General features: G+C 38.4%; 1 protein-coding gene across 1 annotated transcript in view; it reads left to right on the forward strand.

Annotated features, from left to right (window-relative positions):
* The window catches only part of LOC150080841 (uncharacterized), an 852,072-nt gene that overhangs the window by 100,967 nt on the left and 728,404 nt on the right, over positions 1 to 22,701 (forward strand). The window contains exon 2 of the mRNA XM_090381010.1: positions 4,466 to 4,522. Coding sequence (XP_090237136.1) covers positions 4,466 to 4,522 — 57 coding nt within the window. The remainder of the gene's footprint in view (positions 1 to 4,465; positions 4,523 to 22,701) is intronic.

Genomic DNA, 22,701 nt, shown 5'->3' on the forward strand with positions numbered 1-22,701 from the left:
TGTCATCACAGAGTAACGTGGTGGAGATAAACCAATGTTCCTGGAGCTGCTGTACAGAAGATACTATACATATCTACCTATATGTACAGGGTGATTCAGGAGGAATAGTAAATATTTTGGGAGATTATAGTATCGATTACTGTGAGTAAAAAAAGTTCATATAAACATCTGTTCAATTCTCAATGGATACGGAGATACAGCTGTTTGAAACTGGTGCGCACAGCTCCCTGCATCAGATGTGACCAAGAAGCAGTTATAACCCGACGCTGTTTGGTGTTAGAAACGTTGTTTAGAATGCTGCACATCTTCACACATGCTGAATATGCCGATATGGTGTTGTGTACGGTTTTTGTGGTGGAAGTGCTACTGCTGCTTGCAGAGAATGCCGTCAACTGTTTCATAACCGCAGAATACCGGATTCAAGAGTGTTACTGGTGTTTACGCAAACTGCGTGTGACTGGTACAGGCCCAGCGCTCATGTTTTTCTGAACGTGCAAATGAACAAAATTTGGATGATATAGATCACATTCTTCAGTTGGTAGAACGTAGTTGTACTATTAGCACACGAAATTTTCTACGCGTATCTGTGTTCCACAGATAAGAGTATGGCGAACATTACGTGAACACGGCTTGTATCTATTTCACATACGCCGGGTGCAACACCTTCAACCAGGAGACGACGCCCGCCCAGCGATTTTTAATTTTGTCGGTTCGGTGGTTAAATGCTAATTTCCGATTAATTCCATTAATACTGTTCAGCGATGAAGCTACTTTCACCCATGACGGTATCAAAAAACACCCGTAACTCTCAGACGAAAATCCACCATTGTAGAACAAATTTTCAACAACCCTTTTCCGTAAACGTGTGGTGCGGTATCATCGACAATCAGTTGATTGGGCCTGTTGTATTACAAAATCGTCTTACAGGGCCCATTTACCCAGGATTTCTGCAAAAACGAACTTTCACTACTTTGGAGGATGTTCCCTTGGCTACAAGGATTGGTATGCACTTTCAGCATGACGGAGTCCCTACCCATTATACCTGTCTGGTGATACAATATCTAAATCGAACTTTCCATGAACGGTGGATTGGCCTCGATGATCCAGTTCATTGGCCACCAAGATCTCCAGACCTCACTCCGTTAGATTTTTGTTCGTGGGGTTGGATGAAAAGCGCAGTATTTTATATACTGCGCTTTTCATCCAACCATCATCCCTTGTATTCATCTTTTCATCCAGAAAAGATGAATACAAGGGATAAATTGCTCTCTCGCATTTTGGATACTGCTGCCCTCAGGACGTGCTAGGGTCCTCCTGGAATGCCAGGAAGACCTCAGAAGAACAACACGTCATATTAGCACAGGAGTTGCAAAGCGCATTGAGGTTGGTGATGGGATTTTCGAACATTTATTGCGAACTGTAAAAAAATTCAGTTTGTTTTGTATCATTCAAAAAGTCAATAAATACAAACAATTAGTCATTTATCGTTCTTTAATACATAATGGCTTTGTGCCCTCCAGTTTCAAACAGCTGTATCTCCGTATCCACTGAGAATTGGACATGTTTTTGAACTTTTTTACTCAGAATAATCGATACTATAAACTCCCAAAATATTTACTGTTCCTCCTCTATCACCCTGTATATATAGGTATAGGTATGTTGAGGGTCTGACGGCTCCGGGGATTTCTCCCATCTCCGCTCCCTGTATATATAATTGAAAGTAACTTAGTTTCATTTCATGACCTTTGTAATAAATGGATTTCACTCAGAGGCTGTTCGGGTGAAGTACTTTCGAGCGCCACAGAACTTTGTTTATTGGCTGCGGAATTGAAATCCAATCACTAAAGAAGTACGTGATTTCGTCTGTCGCACTGGGTCTGCTGCTAAGTTTTTTTTTATTTTCTGATGTTTCACATTTCTTATATTTTAGGAATTTTGGCCATAGGCGTCAAAATTCCAAGTTATGCTTCTGACCGTATATTCCTGCGTGAGACGATTGGAAATATTAGTAGACTTTTAGTTTTAACTTTAAATTAAAAAAAAAAAATCATATAATCGCTGCAAAAGTGTTCCCCTTTTTTCGCCCACTCAATTTTCAGATCCCGGGGGTATTAGAAAATTTTGCATTAATTAAGAACCATTGTTTACTTTTTAATCCAATTTTTTAAAAACTTTTTTAAAAGTTTACGGTGCAATAAACTGAAAAGAAAGCAGTAACTGTATGCAATATCTTTATTATGTAGATCAGGAAACAAAAACCGGCAAGCATTGGTGACGATGTGACATTGCTTTTATTGATGCAATATGTGTGCTTGGGAGCATTTCAGTACTGTATTACAAATTGGTTTCTATGTAAAACGTGTTTCGAATAGAAGTGCTTTTGCTATTAGAAATAAATAATAATTAATAGTAAATATTTTTGAAAGTTTACTTGCAGAGAATCCGGAGAGTTAACGGGAAAATATAACTTCACGAATTTCAACGAATTTCGCTTTGCCCGTAAAACTCCAGATCGTGGGTACTAGTCTATATTTCGACAAACGGACAGGAACAAAGCAGTGATTGGCAGGTGCCACTCACTGCTTTCCTCCTAGGTTGATATGCCCAGGGTATTTTTGCTCCTCACTTGCCGCTGTTTTTAAATCGGGAACTCGTTTTCTGATTTTAAAACAGCGGGATGGGGGCGATAACCCCAGGGGCTCACATCTGGTGAGTATGGGCTTGGCACACCCAGGGTCCTGAGCTGGATATCATCATTCTTCTCTTTCTTGGTGATTCCCTTCTACTTCTCTCCCTCTCTTGCAGGGTAACTCGAATTTTTTTTTTTTTTGGCTAGTGCAGCATAAGCCTCAGGCTTCCTTGCACCATACAGCTAATATAATAATACCCTACCTAAGCTAAGCACCCCCCCTTCCTCAATAACACAAAACATTCAGAAAGAAAACTCATTCACAATAATCACTCAATCACAAAACTCGACCATACAATCTCCCCGTTTTACAACCATGCCCACTGCGCTGAGACAAGTGGTACCCAAATAATGGATATAGCCAAAGCAGCTAAGCTTTGCCTAATGACAAATTATTGAGTTTAAAAAAATGAGCAACAGCATATTATTTGTGAAAAAATAGATGTAATAAATTGTAAATATATTGATATTAATTCATATCTTCTTAATACAAAATACGTGCCTTTTATTGAAGCTTAGGAATTTATATTTGGCATATGATAGAATATCACAGAGCTATGATACTCAATATGTTATACGTTGATATCAATATTTGTAGAAGAATAAGAGAAATTTACCTTAATATGATACGTAGAACAATTCCGTATGATACTCTCCAGAAATTAAAATGAATAAAAGATTAACGCAAAATGCACAGAAAATGTAGAAAAAAATGTGGCTTTGTTTTGATGTAACTTTGAAGTTCATGATGTTGAAGAAAATTATGCCATGAGATGCCATTTCAAGTGCCATTTCTACAAACTTAAATTATTATTATATTATTAGCTATATGGTGCAAGGAAGCCTGAGGCTTATGTTGCACCAGCCAAAAAAATTCCAGAGTTGCTGTGTGTGAGAGAGAGAGAGAGAGAGAGAGGTAGAAAGGAATTACCAAGAAAGAGAAGAATGATATCCAGCTCAGGACCCTGGGTGTGCCAAGCCCATACTCACCAGATGTGAGCCTCTGGGGTTTTGTTATATAGTTGATTTCATTTCTGAAATTTCACATATAAATATAAGTGGAGCTTTTCTAGGAATAAAACTTAAAAAAAATAAATTTTGTAAATTTTTCTGTAAGTCTATTGGTGATTTTCAAAAATTTAAGTGATCTTTATTGAAATGATATTTGGAAATTGACTAATGCAGTATTTCTCAACCATTGGTCTCTGGCATATTTATATTGGTATTTGGGCAGTTCTGAGGTCTGAGAAGATGGGGAGCTTAGAACCTGTACCGTTACTTTGCTCCCATATGTAAAAAATTATAACCTACAGAAATGCCAAGACCACTTACAAAACTTCAGCATATCTACAATAATAAAGTATTGTAGGTTGGAATAACCTTTCATGTTTGAGATCATTCTTAAAAAAAAAAAAAAAAAACGAACAGCCCTTTAAAATTTCTTTGTCATATCATACACAGCCTAACTTAAATATGGTCCACCACATAAAAGTTCTACCATTTGTGCGGAACCGCCGCTGTGTTTCAGCCTTGCTGATGATGATCTATTATGTAACACATAATAATGAATTACATTCCTGTCCATGTTGGGCCTGATTTAATGTTAATTCTTTGTTTTGTACTTGCTTATATTGTTGCAAATCTTGATGCAAGAAAATGAAAATGCTTCTCTCTCTACAAATTTTTACCTCAGAAGTCTTCAATGATGCTTGTAAAAGAAATTCAGAAGAATATTTCTGAAACAATTTTAAAATAACATTTTGTTTTCATTTTCAGGTATGCAAAGGATGTATCATACAACCGTGTATATGCATAGGAATCAAAGGGGCATTTGTAAGTAATCATTTTCTGTCTTTCATTTGGCATGACAATAGCAAATTGATATTCTAAATTAGAAGATAACAGGGATAGATATTTTCACATGTAATATTACAACCTTTAAATAGCTGAGTAAACCATTAATTATCAAGGTCCATCTAGTAACAATTATCCTTTGCAGAATACATTAGATATGGATTACAGCATGTTACAGATTGGTGATGGAAAATTCGAATTTATCAAAAAATCCCATACCTTCTGCTTGAACTAAACAACAAAAAAAAAAGCTCAAAACACCTCATTAAAAATAAATAAATTGTATATTTAAACTGAAGTCCAACCTTTAGGTGTGTTTTAAGATGCACAAAAATTACCTGGTGCTCTCACTCTCTCTTGTGCGAGCACGCGCGCGTACACACTAAAACATGAATCCATAATACCTCAACTGTGTGAAGTTGAATAGGTCTTGTGGATTCAAACTGTTTATAACCTTCAAGTGGTTGTGTGGAGCGTTTGAAACACTCCCTTAACGATTTTTAATTCTCGCCAAAGGATTCAGCATTCAGTGAAGCCACGACTTTTCTGTATTAAAGTCAGAGACACTATGAAAGGCAGTTAATTGGTAGTAATATAATTAGGTGTAGCATCCTTCAAAGGTTAGATTCATTTGGAAGGATGCTACACCTATGGCCTCAACCTATGAGGGATTTACTCAAACGATGCCATTTGCACTAACGATGCTATTGCACTAACCATCATGTCAAGTTTAATCCCTCATAGGTTGAGTCCATAGCCCTTCCAAATTTTTTAGTCTCTACTGTTATATGGGGTGTTGAGAATCATAGTGGTGTAAGTCAGTAATTGTATATATATGAGCTGTTCATATTTCCTGCCTTCTCTAGGTGTCCACTGTTTAGTTTCATGGCAAAGTAAGTCAAAGTTGCCATTCTAACCAAGATGTCAGCACTTATTTTTGAATAGTTAATAATATGAGCAAAACATTTAGAATCATAGTGAAGTCTGACTTATGCCATTCTGTTCCTAAACAGCTTGTATGATGGAGGTTATGTTTCAAGTTTGTATTTTTGTAAGATGACTTTTCATATTTCGTATTTCACGTTTTCAAGTAGCAAGATGTCTTTTGAGTTAATTTCAATAAATGGAGGATTTTAAGTTGTCTTTCGAGTTGAAATGTCGAAAGGGCACACGTCAAGAGGCCAACCAAATAGAAGAAGCATGCCAGGAAACTTCCTTTAGACCTAGAAAGCGTAAAAGGAAAGAGTCAAAAAGAACTGTAGCCAGAAGACTTCGCAATTCAGGTCAGGCATATGTGAACTCCAAAGGAACACAAGTCGAGTGTAAGCGGTTTGAAAACTTAGATTGCAGTTGTAAAAAAAATATGCATAGAGTCCTTAACAGAAGGAGAAAGCAATGTGATAATTTTATATCCATGGCCGATTTTTCTCGACAGAATGCATATTTATGCAGTCTTATACATCATGAACCTATAAAGCAAAGGTGGCCTCGGAATGGCAGTTAGGGAGGAAAGCAATGTACAAATCTGTCTTACATTCAAAAAGAAAATACCACAGTACGTGTTTGTAAAAAATTCTTTCTCGACACCTTTGTATCTGATGGGAGAGTAACAAGAGCTTTAGAAAAAGAAGGAAGGAGCAGATTTAAGGGGTAAGCATGTAGTGGCACAAAAGATAACTGACAAACAAAAACAGTTACTTAAGGATCCCATTAATATTTTCCCAGCATTTCGTAGTCATTACACTCGAAAAGATAATCCGAACAGGAAGTTCCTCAGCCCTGACGTGAACGAAAGAAAAATGTATGTGCTTTATTGTGAATGGTGTGAGCAAAGAGAGACTGCACTTCTTAAAGAGTATTACTATAGACGTGTCTTCAACACAGAATTTAATTTACATTTTCACTTTCCTCGAAAAAACACTTGCAAGGCCTGTGGCAAGTAGAAAAGGACAAAGACAGGTGATTTGGAGGGGCAACATGTTTTGCATTTGGCAAAAGCAGAGAATGCAAGCAATTAAAGGGCTGATGGGGAAAAGGCCTGAGGAAAATCTGACACCTTTACAATCCTGATAGATTTACAAAAAGCCCCGCCATTCTCAAAATTAACTTTTTCTGAGGCCTACTATAGGTGCAATATATACTGCTATAATTTAGGTTTGCATGATGTCACAAGTAATCTTGGCTACATGTATGTTTGGGATGAGACCATTGCATCTAGAGATTCTCAAGAGATTGCTTCTTGCCTGATTAAGCATATTAAGTTGAACAAAAAAAAAAAAAAAGCATGTGATGATATACAGAGACACATGCACTAGCCAAAATTGGAACATCGAGGTATCCTTATCGTTAATGAATCTGATTCAAGAAACTTCAGTTGAAGTCATGGAATTCATGGCTTCTGGCCACTCTTACCTTCCAAATGACTCAGACTTTGGGCTGATTGAACAAGCTGGAAAAAACAAGATTATCTATGTTCCGGATGGATGATATAATATTATGAAGTCTGCCAGAAGACACAACAATGTTGAAGGTGAAAATGTAAACTGGTTGAAAATACAATGGCTCCATTATGAAAAAGTAAAATCCATTCACAATTTTCTACAAGTATACATTGGATGAAGACATCCTCGGAACTGAATGTCAAACCCAGTAAGGAGGGTTGGCCTGAGAGGTTGAAAAATACTGAACAACAAAAGTTGTATGATGGTCCTCAAGTGCTGAACTTTCTAAAGAAAAGAGACATGCTATACCTTCTCAAATACATCCCTCCAGTTCACAGTGCTCTCTTTAAAGATATTAGAAGCTCAAAAAAAGTTGATGACCTAGGTCACTTATCTGACTACGAGGAAGAAGATGAAGCATAAACAGTAGTTTGTTTGTGGTGACAGTGTTTTATAATTATCAAATTAGTGATGATGACTTTAATTCCTTTTTTTAAAAAAACGAGAACATCAACAAAAAGCAACTATAATTTTTTTTTAAAATTTTGCGACCATATTTTGCATTATAATTAAATTTATTATGTTCATTCTGCAACAACTAAGACAATCTTAACTATTTTGACAAAAAATTCCCAATGTGCTTATCACTCAGGTTTTTTTAAAATTTTGTTATAGGGTACTTTTTACAGGGAAAAAATATAATCTCTTCTGTACGAAATCATAGTTTTGATTACACATTCATATCCTTACAGTAATTTACCATATAGATGAACAGTGCTCTGTTGAGTCAGTTTGGTGTGAGATAAGCACTGTGAAAGGAAAAATAAGAGTAGGAGTGTGTTATAGGCCTAATGACTTGAATGAGTACAATGAACAATTGTACAGAGAAATAGAGTGGGCCAGTAAATCTGAATGTCTTATAATGGGGGATTTTAACTTCCCAGATATTGACTGGAACTTGTGGGTTTGTCACTCACACACTAGTCAGACTTTTGTGGATTTATTGGATGATTGTTTTCTGCAGCAGCATGTTCGAGAGGCAACCAGAGAAAGTAACACTCTTGATCTGGTTATCAGCAGTGATCATTCGTGTATTAAGAATTTGCAGATAAAGGAACCACTAGGTGGCAGTGATCACAGTGTGCTGAAGTGGGATTTACTCAAAGAGGTAACTACCGTCAGCGGTAAAGGAAAGGGTTTTTGCTTCCGTAAAGGGGAGTACAGTGGTCTCAGACAGTTTTTTTAAGTTCTGTACAGTGGGATCAACTGACGATGTTACAAACAGTAAATTCTAAGTGGGAAGCATTCAAAGAATTAATCGTGGAAGCTACTAGACTTTATATACCGATTAAGAAATATCGTTCAAGGTTTAGCATTAGTAGAGGCATATGATGCAAGAAAGCAAGCTTATTCAGCATCAGCCAAAAAAAAAAAAAAAAACCCACTCCCATTTCACCCCTCCGTTCGTTCGAAATACCTGTCCAGTTGAGCTTTAAATTTGTTTAGGCTATCAACTTCAACAACAAGTGATGGAAGTCGGTTCCACCAACCAACCACCCGCTGGCCAAAGGCAAATTTCCGCACATCTATCCGACATCCGTCCTTCCTCAATTTGAATTTATGCCCTCTGAGGTGATTATTCTGAGCAAGATGAAGAATCCCATTGGCATTGAGCATGCTCAAACCATTCAAAGCCTTATACACCTCTATCAGCTCACCTCGCCGGTGCCTAGTCTCCAGACTCTGCAATTTGCAAAACTTAAGCCTTTCTTCATAAGAGCAACCCTTTGTTCCATTTACTAATCTTGTTGCCCTTCTCTGTACCCGTTCCAGCAGCTCTACATCCTTCTTGAAATGAGGCCTCCAGACCTGTATACAGTACTCAAGATGTGGCCTAACCGTTGCCTTATACAAGGGAATAATCACCTCCTTATCCCTGCTAGAAAAATTCCTGTATATCATTGACAAGACACCATGAGCTACTCTTGCAGCTCGTCTGCACTGCTCGGAGAACTTCATATCTGCCTGCACAATTACCCCCAGGTCCTTTTCATTCTCCACCACTGTCAGTGTAGTACCACAGAGTTGATACGTTGCTCTGGGGTTACTGTTTCCCATGTGTAGTACTTTACATTTGTAGGCGCCTCGGTAGCCAGGTGGGAAGGAGCAGCAGTGCGCAGCACACGCTTCTTGATTAGACCGGGGTTCGAGCCCGTCACCACCAAATACGGAGGATGCGGAAAGGTCAGGGAATGACCACCGCATATCCCGGAGCAACATGGCCTTAGTTGCTAATGCTCCTAAAAACCAAATAACAAACAAACAAACAAACTTTACATTTGTCAATGTTAAACTTCATTTGTCACCTCTCAGCCCATCTGTTCAACCTTTCCAGATCCTGTTGCAGCAGCATAGCGTCAGTAGTGTCCTTAACGACCCTGCCAACCTTTGTATCATCTGCAAACTTGGACATTAAACGTGATATCCCATCATCAATATCATTCATAAACACCGAAAACAACAACGGACCCAACACTGAACCTTGAGGAACTCCACTAATAACATTAGTCCACGTTGAGCAGTGTCCATTGATTACCACTCTCTGTCTTCTGCCACTCAACCATCCCCTTATCCATAGCAGCAATTTGCCTCCAATGCCACACTGCTCCAATTTGTGCAGCAGTCTTCCATGTGCAACAGTATCGAAAGCCTTACTAAGATCCAAATATATAATATCAAAGTTATTCCCTGCATCCAGTTCTTTTGTGACTACATCATAGTATCCAATCAAATTGGTCAGGCAAGACCTGCCCTTAACAAAACCATGCTGCGTCTGAGCTGTAACTGAAGTCTTGTCTAGATGATCCTGCAGTGCTTCTTTAACCAGTGCCTCCATTAATTTACCTGGAACAGAAGTTAAACTAACAGGTCTATAATTACTTGTGTCAGCCTTTGATCCTCTGTGAATTGGGGTTACATTTGCACATCTCCAGTCTATGGGTACCTCCTCTGAGTCCAAAGAAGCTCTCATAATTATGGCTAGGGGTTTGCATACTTCCTTTGCTGCCTCCTTTAATATAACTGGATAGATCCCATCCACCCCAGGTGCCTTTTTTATGTTTATCCTCAACAATCTCTCCTCCACTTTCCTCTCAGTTATTACAAAATCATCCAGCTCATTGCCAATGTTTACTTTACCTACATCATTCTCCTTCCTGAATAACTCCTCATGCGTGAATGTAGATGCAAAATACTCGTTTACATTGTTAGCCACCTGAGCAGGATCCTCAACTGTTGAACCATCAATATCCAGTGGACCAATCTGATTCATCCCTTTCCGTCTTGAGTTTAAATAGGTAAAGAACTCTTTTCTGTTTTTCTTTGCATCCTTTGCCAAGGATTTTTCGTAGTCTGCCTTTGCCTGCCTAATCTCCTTTGTGACTTGGTTACAGACCAACTTATATCTATCATAGGCTTCCATGTCACCTATTAATTTGTATGTATCCCATGCATTTTTCTTCTCTGCCACATGTCTCATTAGTTCATCTGACAACCATTTAGGCCTAAACCTTGAACAATATTTCTTAGTTGGTATGTAAAGCCTGGTAGCCTCCAAGATTAGTTCCTTGAATGCTTCCCATTTTGAGTTTGCTGTTGGTAACATCATCAGTTGGTCCCACTGTACAGAATTTAAATACTGTCTCAGACCATCATAGTCTCCTTTACGAAAACAAAAACCCTTCCCTTTACCTCTGATGGTAGTTACCTCCTTGAGTAAATCCCACTTCAACACACTGTGATCACTGCCACCTAGTGGTTCATTTATCTGCAGGTTTTTAATGCATGAAGAATCACTACTGATAATCAGATCAAGAGTATTGCTCCCTCTTGTTGCCTCACGAACATGCTGATGTAGAAAACAATCATCCAATAAATCCACAAAAGCCTTGCTAGTGTGCGAGTGACCAACCCACAAATTCCAGTCAATATCTGGGAAATTAAAATCCCCCATTATAAGACTCTCTGATTTACTGGCCCACTCTATTTCTCCGAACAGTTTCTTATTATACTCATCAGAGTCATTAGGCCTATAGCACACTCCTACTCTCAATTTTGATTTCCTTATGCTTATGTCACACCAAACTGACTCGACACTGCCCTGTCCATCGATGTCGACTGGCTTCACTTCCTTGGACTTTATGTGTTTCTTAATTAATAGCATAACCCCTCCTCCCCTCCTGTCCTGTCTATCCTTTCTATACACATTGTATTCCCCAAATTCCAGTTCCGCATTACTTATATCTGTGTGACACCACGTCTCTGATATCCCAACAATATCTGCCTTTGATGTTTTGAGCAATACCTCAAATTCATCAAATTTATTTACCAAACTCCTAGCATTGGTGTACACGCAGGTATACATGCACCTGTTTCTATTCTTAGCTACCCTAACACAACCCATGTGTTTACTTGTACCGCAATGACTACCAGCAGTCTCTGAAATATCCTGCATCTTGTTTTTCAGACTTCTGCTCATTTCAATAGAAGCAGTGCAAGAATCACTTCCACCTCTGCCAGTGGCTACTGTTAATCTATTAGTCCTTGGATTCCCCCCAACTAGCAGTTTTCCGACCCACCTAACACTGCCTCGACAGCATCAGCAAAAATTCTTGCACCCTTTCTATTTAAGTGTATCCCATCCCTGTAGAAGCAATCTCTCCTGTTAACAAGTACAGTCCAGGCTGAAAAAAATTCTACCCCTTGAGCCTTGCACAATCCCTCCAGGGCCGAATTGATCGACAAGGCTCTCATCATATACTCCCTCCTATCGTGTCTGGGCAGAATTGCAGACACTTTCAAGTTCAACCCTAATTCACGGCTTTTTTTCAACAGTGACCTGTACTTGCTAAGTAATTCTGCCGGTCTCCTACTTTTAATATCATTGGTGCCAACGTGTACAACTATATCAACTTTTGTGCCCTTAAAAGATGATATCCGCTCTACAACGTCATCAACCTTTGCCCCTGGCAGACATACCCTGGTCCTATTCCACCTATCTTTTTTACAAAGCATGTTCCCCATTTCCCTGACAATAGAGTCACCAACAACTACTAGTTCCTGTGGGACCAGCGCATTCTGCTTAGGGGGCTGCTTCTGTGTTGCCTGATGACCAAGTGCAAGCTCTGGCGTTGATGTGGGCAGCTGAGAGCTTGATGGGCCCCTCAATTTTTATTTCCTTCGAGGGCATCCACCCTTTCCTTCAAGCTCTCATAAAGGCCCATAACAACGCTGAGTTGTCGCCTGATTTCCTTGCACTCCTTACATCGTGCACACACAAAGACATCCCCCTTGGCAGTATCATGTCCCGTACCCGACTGCTCCACAAACATCAAGCAAACAGTGCAATTTAATAGACTGTGATTCAGAGGGCAACTGCCCCCCTCAGTTCTCCCCTGAACCACAGCACTCCCATTAGCTTGAGCCTTTTGCTTTGCTGCTCTGGTCAGAGTCATGATTCCGATTTAATTCAATGAAATTCAAAACAAAAATTAAATCCTTAAGTTATATCCCAAAACAGTTATGTTATATATATATATTTTTTTTCGGTATCTAGTGTTTTCTACGAGTTCCCTTTATACAACTTCCGTATCACGTGTACCACTATAGTTATGTATTAATTATTTGTTACGATTAAGTCGTTATATATATTTATAGAGTTAAAAATACAATTTAATTGACAATAAAGTTTATCAAGATTAATAGATTTACTGATTAATTGACAATATTATATTATGCACTATACTACACTAAGCTTATGCTATCGTGTAAAAATGGCGGGAATTCACGAACGGTATTTCTACGGACTCGTAAGTATTGATTAGCTTCCAAATCTCGCTATCTCAATTTAGAATAAACTAAGTATCCTGATTAGGTCTATAATCTACTTATAGAAGATAATTTGATGTAACAATTGGTTAATAAATCGACTAAATTTGGTTAAAAAAAAAAAAAAAAAAGACCTCTCGTTCAATTTGTGACACGTGGATTTGATACCGTTACCGATACTAAGTAATATCTACAAAATCTCTGTCTAAGTTAAACTTTAAACTAAGTATCGTAACTAGGAATATAAAGCTACTCTAGAAAATAAGTTAATATGACAATTTAAACTAATAAAGCAGAAAATAAATCAGGAAAAACTTCTCTGTTTGAAGAGCTTTAAGGAGCAACGACTGCACAGGCTAACCTCGCACCCAGTTGTCAAATGAACTAATGAGACTCTTGACAGAGAAGAAAAATGCATGGGATGCATATAAATTATCAGGTGACGCAGAAGCCTGTGGCAGATATAAGCTAGTCTGTAATCAGGTCACAAAGGAGGTTCGGCAGGCGAAGGCGGATTACGAGAAATCTTTGGCAAAAGATGCTAAGAAAAACAGCAAGGATTTCTTTACTTATATAAACTCTAAAGGAAGGGGATGAATATGATTGGTCCACTTGACATCGATGGTTCGACTGTTGATGATCCTGCTCAGATAGCAAACAAACTGAATGAGTATTTTGCATCTACATTCACACGTGAGGAATTATTACAATTTGAAAATGGAAGAAGGTTATCAAATTGTAGGAGCATGCTTAATGATTTTGTAATAACTGAGAGCAAAGTGGAGGAGAAATTGTTGAAGTTAAACACAAGAAAGGCACCTGGGGTGGATGGGATCTATCCAGTTATTTTAAAGGAGGCGGCAAAGCAACTAAGCAAACCCTTAGCCATAATTATGAGAGCATCCTTGGACTCAGGGGAGGTTCCCACGGACTGGAGATGTGCAAATGTGTCTCCAATTCACAAAGGTGGATCGAAGGGTGACACGAGTAATTACAGACCAGTTAGTTTAACTTCTGTTCCGGGTAAAATAATGGAGTTGCTGGTTAAAGATGCATTGCAGGATCATCTAGACAAGACTGCAGCAATAATTTAAACACAGCATGGGTTTGTTAAGGGAAAGTCTTGTCTGACAAATTTGATTGGTTATTATGATGTGGTCACAAAGGAACTGGATGCAAAAAAAATAATTTTGATATCATATACTTGGATTTCAGGAAAGCTTTTGACACTGTTGCGCATGAAAGACTACTGTACAAATTGGAGCAGAATGGTATTAAGGGTAAGTTGCTACAATGGATAAAAGGATGGTTAAGTGGGAGAAGACAGAGGATGGTAATCAATGGGTGCTGCTCTTCGGGGACTAATGTTATTAGTGGAGTCCCACAGGGTTCGGTGTTGGGTCCACTGTTGTTTTTTGTATTTATCAATGATATTGATGAAGGTATATCAGGCTTGATGTCAAAGTTTGCAGATGACACAAAGGTTGGCAGGGTTGTTAATGACAGTGTGCTACTGCAACAGGATCTAAATAATTTGGGCAGATGGGCTAAGAAGTGGCAACTGAAGTTCAACCTTGACAAATGCAAAGTACTGCATATGGGTAGAAGTAACCCCAGAGACATGTACCAACTGTGTGGTACTACACTTAAGGTGGTAGAAAATGAAAAAGACCTGGGAGTAATTGTGCAGTCAGATATGAAGTTTTCTGAGCAGTGCAGACAGGCTGCTAGGGTGGGTCATGGGGTTTTGTCAATGATATATAGGAATTTTGCTAGCAGGGAAAAGGAGGTGATTGTCCCTCTGTATAAGGCAATGGTCAGGCCACGCCTTGAGTACTGCATACAGGTCTGGAGGCCTCATTTTAGGAAGGATGTAGATTTGCTTGAGCGTGTACAGAGAAGAGCAACACGATTGGTGAGGGGAATGAAGGGATTCTCTTACCAAGAGAGGCTTAAGTTCTGCAAATTGCAGTGGCTGGAGACTAGGCACCTGCGCGGTGATCTGATTGAGGTCTATAAGGCCTTGAATGGGTTGAGCACGCTGAATTCTGATGGGATCCTTCCACTTGTTCAGATTACCAACCTACGGGGACATAAGTTCAAATTAAGAAAGGACAGATGTAGAATAGATGTGCGGAAATTTGCCTTTAGCCAGCGGGTGGTTAATTGCTGGAACAAACTTCCATCTGTTGTTGTGGAAGTTGATAGGTTAAATAAATTTAAGGAGGAACTGGACAGGCATTTGGAGGGAATGGTGTGATTTTTTTTTTTTTTGGCTGATGCTGCATAAGCTCCTACACTTGCTTTCTTGCATCATGTGCCACTACTACTACTACCATTTTTAAACAGGTAAACTACTTAGAAACATTATGGTGTAAGTCAATTATATAAACACTGCTGGCCAAAAATTGAATATTAACAAAAATTGTCAAGCTCATATAAATTTTTAAAGTTTTTTTTAACCTCCATGTGAATCACAATTCATTAAATTAAAATTTTTGAGTTTTTTATGAATGCAAACACAAAACACCTTGTTCTCAAAAATGAGAATAGACTGACTTACACCACTATGAATCTCAACCTCCCATATATCATTTGGCATCTCTCATATTGTGAAGTTATACTTCATAACTGGGTTATCACTTATTACAACACCAGGGTGTTGTAATACGTCTAAATTCACCCACTGATGAGAGGCCAAGCAGCCTTGAAAGGACCACCCGGGTGGAGGTATCCACTGAGAATAAGTAATAATAGTCTTCTCCGCTGGGGAAGTGTTGCTTAGTATCAGGTAACTGTGAAGGTATTTGGTATGTTGAGAGTCTAGCGGCTCAACATACCCATTTTTACCTTTTAGTGATTCACTTACGTATAACAATGATGCTATTGCACTAACCATTATGATTTATACTGGATTATTGATATACGTTGATACATAATGATTACTGATTGATTATGCATATTGATTATTGATTAAGATGTGTAAACCTTCTGGCTTTTGCTGTTTAGTGTATGTTTGGCTGAATATACTGTAAATTTATTCACATAAAAATAAACAGATATTTATTATTTAGCATTAGCATTAGTAGAGGCATATGATGCAAGAAAGCAAGCTTATGCAGCATCAGCCAAAAAAAAAAAAAAAAACCTCTTCCACTTCACTCCTCCGTTTGTTTGAAATACCTGTCCAGCTGAGCCTTAAATTTATTTAGGCTATCAACTTGCACAAGGGATGGAAGTCTGTTCCACCAACCAACTACTCGCTGGCTAAAGGCAAATTTCCGCATAACTATCCTACATCTGTCTTTCTTCAATCTGAATTTATGCCCTCTCAGGTAATTATTCTGAGCAAGAGGAAGAATCCCATCAGCATTGAGCATGCTCAAACCATTCAAGGCTTTATACACCTCTATCAGATCACCTTGGCGGTGCCTAGTCTCCAGACACTGTAATTTGCAGAACTTAAGCCTTTCTTTGTAAGAGCAACACTTTGTTCCATTCACTAATCTTGTTGCCGATCTCTATACTCGTTCCAGCAGCTCTACATCCTTCTTGAAATGAGGCCTCCAGACCTGTATACAGTACTCAAGGTGTGGCCTGACCATTGCCTTATACAAGGGAATCATCACCTCCTTATCCTTGTTAAAAAAAATTCCTGTATATCATTGACAAGACACACACCATGAGCTACTTTTGCAGCTCATCTGCACTGCTCAGAGAACTTCATATCTGCCTGCACAATTACCCCTAGGTCCTTTTCATTCTCTACCACAGTGAGTGTAGTACCACAGAGTTGATACGTTGCCCTAGGGTTGCTATTTCCCAAATGTAGTACTTTACATTTGGGAAATAGACTTTTGTCTTTTCGTCAAACTTTTGTGGATTTATTGGATGCAGCAGCATGTTCGAGAGGCAACCAGAGAAAGTAATACTCTTGATCTGGTTATCAGCAGTGATTATTCGTGTATTAAGAATTTGCAGATAAAGGAACCACTAGGTGGCAGTGATCACAATATACTGATGTGGGATTTATTTAAAGATTTAATTACCATCAGGGGTAAAGGAAAGGGTTTTTGCTTCCGTAAAGGTGAGTACAGTGGTCTCCACAGTTTTTAAATTCTGTACAGTGGGATCAACTGACGATGTTGCCAACAGTAAATTCTAAGTGGGAAGCATTCAAGGAATTAATCATGGATGCTACTAAAAGTTTCATACCTATTAAGAAATATTGTTCAAGGTTTAGGCCTAAATGGTTATCTAATGAATTATTATGAGACTCGTAACAGAGAAGAAAAATGCATGGGATGCATATAAATTATCAAGCGACTCAGAAGCCTATGGTGGATATAAGCTAGTCTGTAATCAGGTCACAAAGGAGGTTAGGCAGATTACGAGAAATCCTTGGCAAAAGATGCTAAGAAAAACAGCAAGGATTTCTTTACTTATATAAACTCTAAAAGGAAGGGGATGAATCTGATTGGGCCACTTGACATCGATGGTTCGACTGTTGATGATCCTACTCATACAGCAAACAAACTGAATGAGTATTTTGCATCTACATTCACACATGAGGAATTATTAAGGTTTGAAAATGGCAGAAGGTTATCAAATTGTAGGAGGATACTTAATGATTTTCTAATAACTGAAAGCAACGTGGATTAGAAATTGTTGAAGTTAAACATAAGAAAAGCACCTGGGGTGGATGGGATCTATCGAGTTATATTAAAGGAGGCAGCAAAGCAACTAAGCAAACCCTTAGCCATAATTATGAGAGCATCCTTGGGAGGTCCCCACGGACTGGAGATGTGCAAATGTATCCTCAATTCACAAAGGGGGATCGAAGGGTGACACGAGTAATTACAAACCAGTTAGTTTAACTTCTGTTCTGGGTAAATTAATGGATTCACTGGTTAAAGATGCATTGCAGGATCATATAGACAAGACTGCAGCAATAATTCAGACACAGCATGGGTTTGTTAAGAGAAAGTCTTTTCTGAAAAATTTGATTGGATATTATGATGTGGTTACAAAGGAACTGGATGCAAAAAATAATTTTGATATCATATATTTGGATTTCAGGAAAGCTTTTGACACTGTTGCACATGGAAGACTATTGTACAAATTGGAGCAGAATGGTATTAAGGGTAGTTGCTACAATGGATAAAAGGATGGTTAAGTGGGAGAAGACAGAGGGTAGTAATCAATGGGTGCTGCTCTTCTTGGACTAATGTTATTAGTGGAGTCCCACAGGGTTGGGTGTTAGGTCCACTGTTGTTTAGTATATTTTTCAATGATATTGATGAAGGTATATCAGGCTTAATGTCGAAGTTTGCAGATGATACAAAGGTTGGCAGGGTTGTTAATGACAGTAATGGCAGTGTGCTACTGCAACAGGATCTAGATAATTTGGGCAGATGGGCTAAGAAGTGGCAACTGAAGTTTAACCTTGACAAATGCAAAGTACTGCATATGGGTAGAAGTAACCCCAGAGAAACGTACCAACTGTGTGGTACTACACTTAAGGTGGTAGAAAATGAAAAAGACCTGAGAGTAATTGTGCAGGCAGATATGAAGTTTTCTGAGCAATGCAGACGGGCTGCCAGGGCTGCCTGAGCAATGCAGACGGGCTGCCTTGAGTACTGCGTACAGCCCTGGAGGCCTCATTTTAGGAAGGATGTAGATTGGTGAGGGGAACAAGATTGGTGAGGGGAATGAAGGGATCCTCTTACCAAGAGAGGCTTAAGTTCTGCAAATTTCAGTCGCTCGAGACTAGGCACCTGCGCGGTGATCTGATTGAGGTGTATAAGGCCTTGAATGGGTTGAGCATGCTGAATTCTAATGGGATACTTCCACTTGTTTAGATTACGAACCTAAGGGGTCATAAATTCAAATTAAGAAAGGACAGATATAGTATAGATGTGCAGAAATTTGTCTTTAGCCAGCGGGTGGTTAATTGCTGGAACAAACTTCCATCTGTCGTTGTGGAAGTTGATAGGTTGAATAAATTTAAGGAAGAACTGGACAGGCATTTGGAGGGAATGGTGTGATTTTTATTTTTTTTTTTTTGCTGATGCTGCATAAGCTTATACACTTGCTTTCTTGCATCACATGCCACTACTACTACTACATGCTGTATGAAATTTTTGGCATACATGGCAAGAATATACCCAGATCCTTGACATAACGTGGCCTCGACAATGTCCCCCGTATACACACTACTCAGACTCCCTCCAGTCACTATCTGACAGAGTAGAGGTAGCAAGATTATACACTAGCTGAATCAGATGCCTCCTAAAGAGTTACCAATAAGTTCGGTCCAGTGTACTGACAAATAGGCTGGCTGCAAACACTGTTTTAGAGCTGTACCCTCGAGATGTAAGGAAGATCGGATCTCGCCATGTTGTCCATCATAACCTCAAAAGTCATCAGTCATACTACATGGTGGAAGAGATGGAAGGGTTGACTGAACTTAGCTCTGGATATTAAACATGGGTTACAATAAGCAAAGTGGTGGTATTGCACTGGTTGATGGGAGTCATGTACCACTTAGAATATGAATAATATTAGCATTAGTACAGGCATATGATGCAAGAAAGCAAGATTATATACCATCAGCCAAAAAAAAACAAAAAAAACCCCTTCCCATTTCACCCATCCATTCACTCCAAATATTTGTTTAGTTCTGACTTGAATTTATTTAAGTTGCTGACTTCCACTACAACAAATGAAAGTTTCTTACAACCACCTGCTGGCTAAAGGAAATTTCTGCACATCTATTCCATAATTGTCTCTCCTCAATTTGAATTTATGTCCCCTCAGGTGAGTAATCTAAGTAAGAGGAAGAATCAGATTAGCATTGAGCTTGCTCAATCCATTCAAGGCTTTATACTCTTCAATTAGATCACCTCGCAGGTTCCTAGTTTCCAGTAGCTGCAATTTGCAAAACTTAAGCCTTTCTTGGTAACACCAACCCTTTGTTCCACTCACCAATCTTGTTGCCCTTCTCTGTACTCATTCCATCAGCTCTACATCTTTCGTAAAACGAGGCGTCCAGACCTGTACAAAATGTGGCCTGACCTGCCTTATACAAGGGGATAATCACCCCCTTATCCCTGCTGGCAAAATTCCTGTATATCATTGACAAGACACCATGAGCTACTCTTGCAGCCTTTTTGCCCTGCTCAGAAAACTTCATATCTGACTGTACAATTATCCCCAGGTCCTGTTCATTCCTCACTACCCTGAGTGTAGTACCGCCCAGTTGATACGTTACTCTGGGGCTACTGCTACACATATGCAGTACTTTACATTTGTCAGTGTGAAATTTCAGTTGCCATCTCTCAGCCCATCTGCTCAACTTTTCCAGATCCTGTTGCAGTAGTATACTGTCATTAAAAACACGCCAACCTTTGTATTGTCTGTAAACTTCGACATTAAACCTGATACACCTTCATTGATATCGTTGATAAATACTGAAAACAATAATGGGCCCAACACCGAACCCTGGGGGACTCCACTAATAACATTAGTCCAAGAAGAGCAGTGTCCATTGATAACCACTCTCTGTCTTCTCCCACTCAACCATTCCTTTATCCATTGTAGCATCTTGCGCTTAATGCCATTCTGCTCCAATTCGTTTAGCCAGGTGGGAAGGAGCAGCAATGCATAACACACGCTTCTTGATTAGACCGGGGTTTGATCCCATCACCACCAAATATGGAGGATGTGGAAATGTCAGGGAATGACCACCACATATTCCTGGAGCAATATGGCCTTAGTTGCTAATGCTTCTAAAAACCAAAATAACTAAATAGCTCCAATTTGCACAGTAGTCTTCCATGTTGCATAGTATCAAAAGCTTTCCTAAAATCCAAGTAAGTGATATCAAAATTATTCTTTGCATCCAGTTCCTTTGTAACCACATCGTAGTATCCAATCAAATTTTTCAGAAAAGACTTCTTAACAAACCCATGCTGTGTCTGAACTATAACTGCAGTCTTGTCTAGATGATTCTGCATGGCTTACTTAACCAGTGGCTCCATTATTTTTCCCTGAATAGAAGTTAGACTAACAGTTCTGTAATTACCCGTGTCAGCCTTTGATCCTTCTTCCCCCCCCCCCCTTTTGTGAATTGGGGACACATTTGCGCATCTCCAGTCCATGAGGACCTCTGCTGAGCCCAAGGAAGCATTCATAATTATGGCTAATGGTTTGCTTACTTCCTTTGCTGCTGCCTTTAATATTACTGGATAGATCCAGTCCACCCCAGATGCCTTTCTTATGTTCAATTTCAACAATTTCCCCTCCACTTTGTTCTCAGTTATTACAAAATCATTTAGCTCCCTGCCAGTGTTTAATATGCTGCTGGCCTCCACTTCCCTATAGACCTCATGTGTGAATGGAGATGCAAAATGCTCATTCAGTTTGTCAGCTACCTCAGCAGGTTCAAAAACAATCGAACCATCGATGTCAAATGGACCAATCTGATTCATCCCCTTCCTTCTAGAGTTTACATAACCAAAGAAGTCTTTACTGTTTTTCTTTGCATTGTTTGCCAAAGATTTCTCATAATCTGCCTTTGCTTGCCTAATGTCCTTTGTGAAGCAAATATAATGTCTCGATTTAACCCTAGTGTGATACCCTCCTAGCCAAAGGCATTTTAAGGGTGAAATTATTTTTTTAAATGAACTGTTTTAATAATTACTTAAACTGCAAAAGAACTATCAAAGAACACCTTTAACTTGAAAACCAGAGAATGCATGACAAGGTTGAAGAAATGCTAATGTTGCAGCCCTAAAAATTAATAGTATTCCTTTTTATTCTACAATTTGTTTTGTTCATAGTTAAATTCTTAGTGGGAATGGTTTCATGTTCAATAATTCATCACCATGAAATTTCAGTCTTTTCTTTTATTTCTGTGTTATAAAGCTAGACAGTTGCTATTATTATTATTATTGATGGAGCCACTTAGGTATACTCTAACAAATGTTATATTTAAAATTCCTTACTTATTTTATTTTATTTTTTTTTCAATATTCATTTATCATCATAACATAGGAGTGCATAGAAAAATCATCATTGCTTAACCCTCCTACTTGACTGTTTGGTGTATTTTATACATCAAAAACAGTAAAAAAAACTTAATTTTAAATATACAGTACTGTATATTAAATTAGTGTGAATCTTCAACCACTATAGTATGATATTAATTTTCAACTTTCACCCTTAATTATTTTTTAATTGGAAAAGTTTAGCCTTAAAAATATTCGTTACCTGGAGCAATATGCCTAGAAGACACTTCAAAAAACACATATTTTTGATAACAATGCTGCTGTTTCCAGTATATTTTGATCTTATTATACTATGTAATATCAGAATTAAGAATAAATTTTTAAATTTTCTTATTTTAAACTTTTTTCTCTTGTGTTTTTTACCCAAAAAACTGATTGATAAAGTAAAAACACTTTGTTCCTGCTGGTTATGGTTTTTGCATGTCCAAACGACACTTTGGTTAATGACTCATTATTGAGAATGACAACCCTATTGGTAAGCCAGGTGTCCTTGTATGTTTACCCTCCTAGCCAAAGGCATTTGATGGATGAAATTATTTTTTCAAATGAACTGATTTAGTAATTACTTAAACTGCAAAAGAACTATCAAAGAACACCTTGAACTTGAAAACCAAAGAATGCATGACAAGGTTGAAGAAATTATCTATTAAAGGCATCAAAATGAAGTTCTTTTCTTTTAATGTTATTAAAACAATAAGAACACATTGTATAATGACATTTAAATCATACTTTAAATATTATTTAAATGGTATTCTGCATT

The sequence above is a fragment of the Mastigoproctus giganteus genome, chromosome 9 (genome assembly GCF_048544385.1).
Source record: "Mastigoproctus giganteus isolate SK-2022 chromosome 9, ASM4854438v1, whole genome shotgun sequence".
NCBI classification, from domain to species: Eukaryota; Metazoa; Arthropoda; class Arachnida; order Uropygi; family Thelyphonidae; genus Mastigoproctus; species Mastigoproctus giganteus.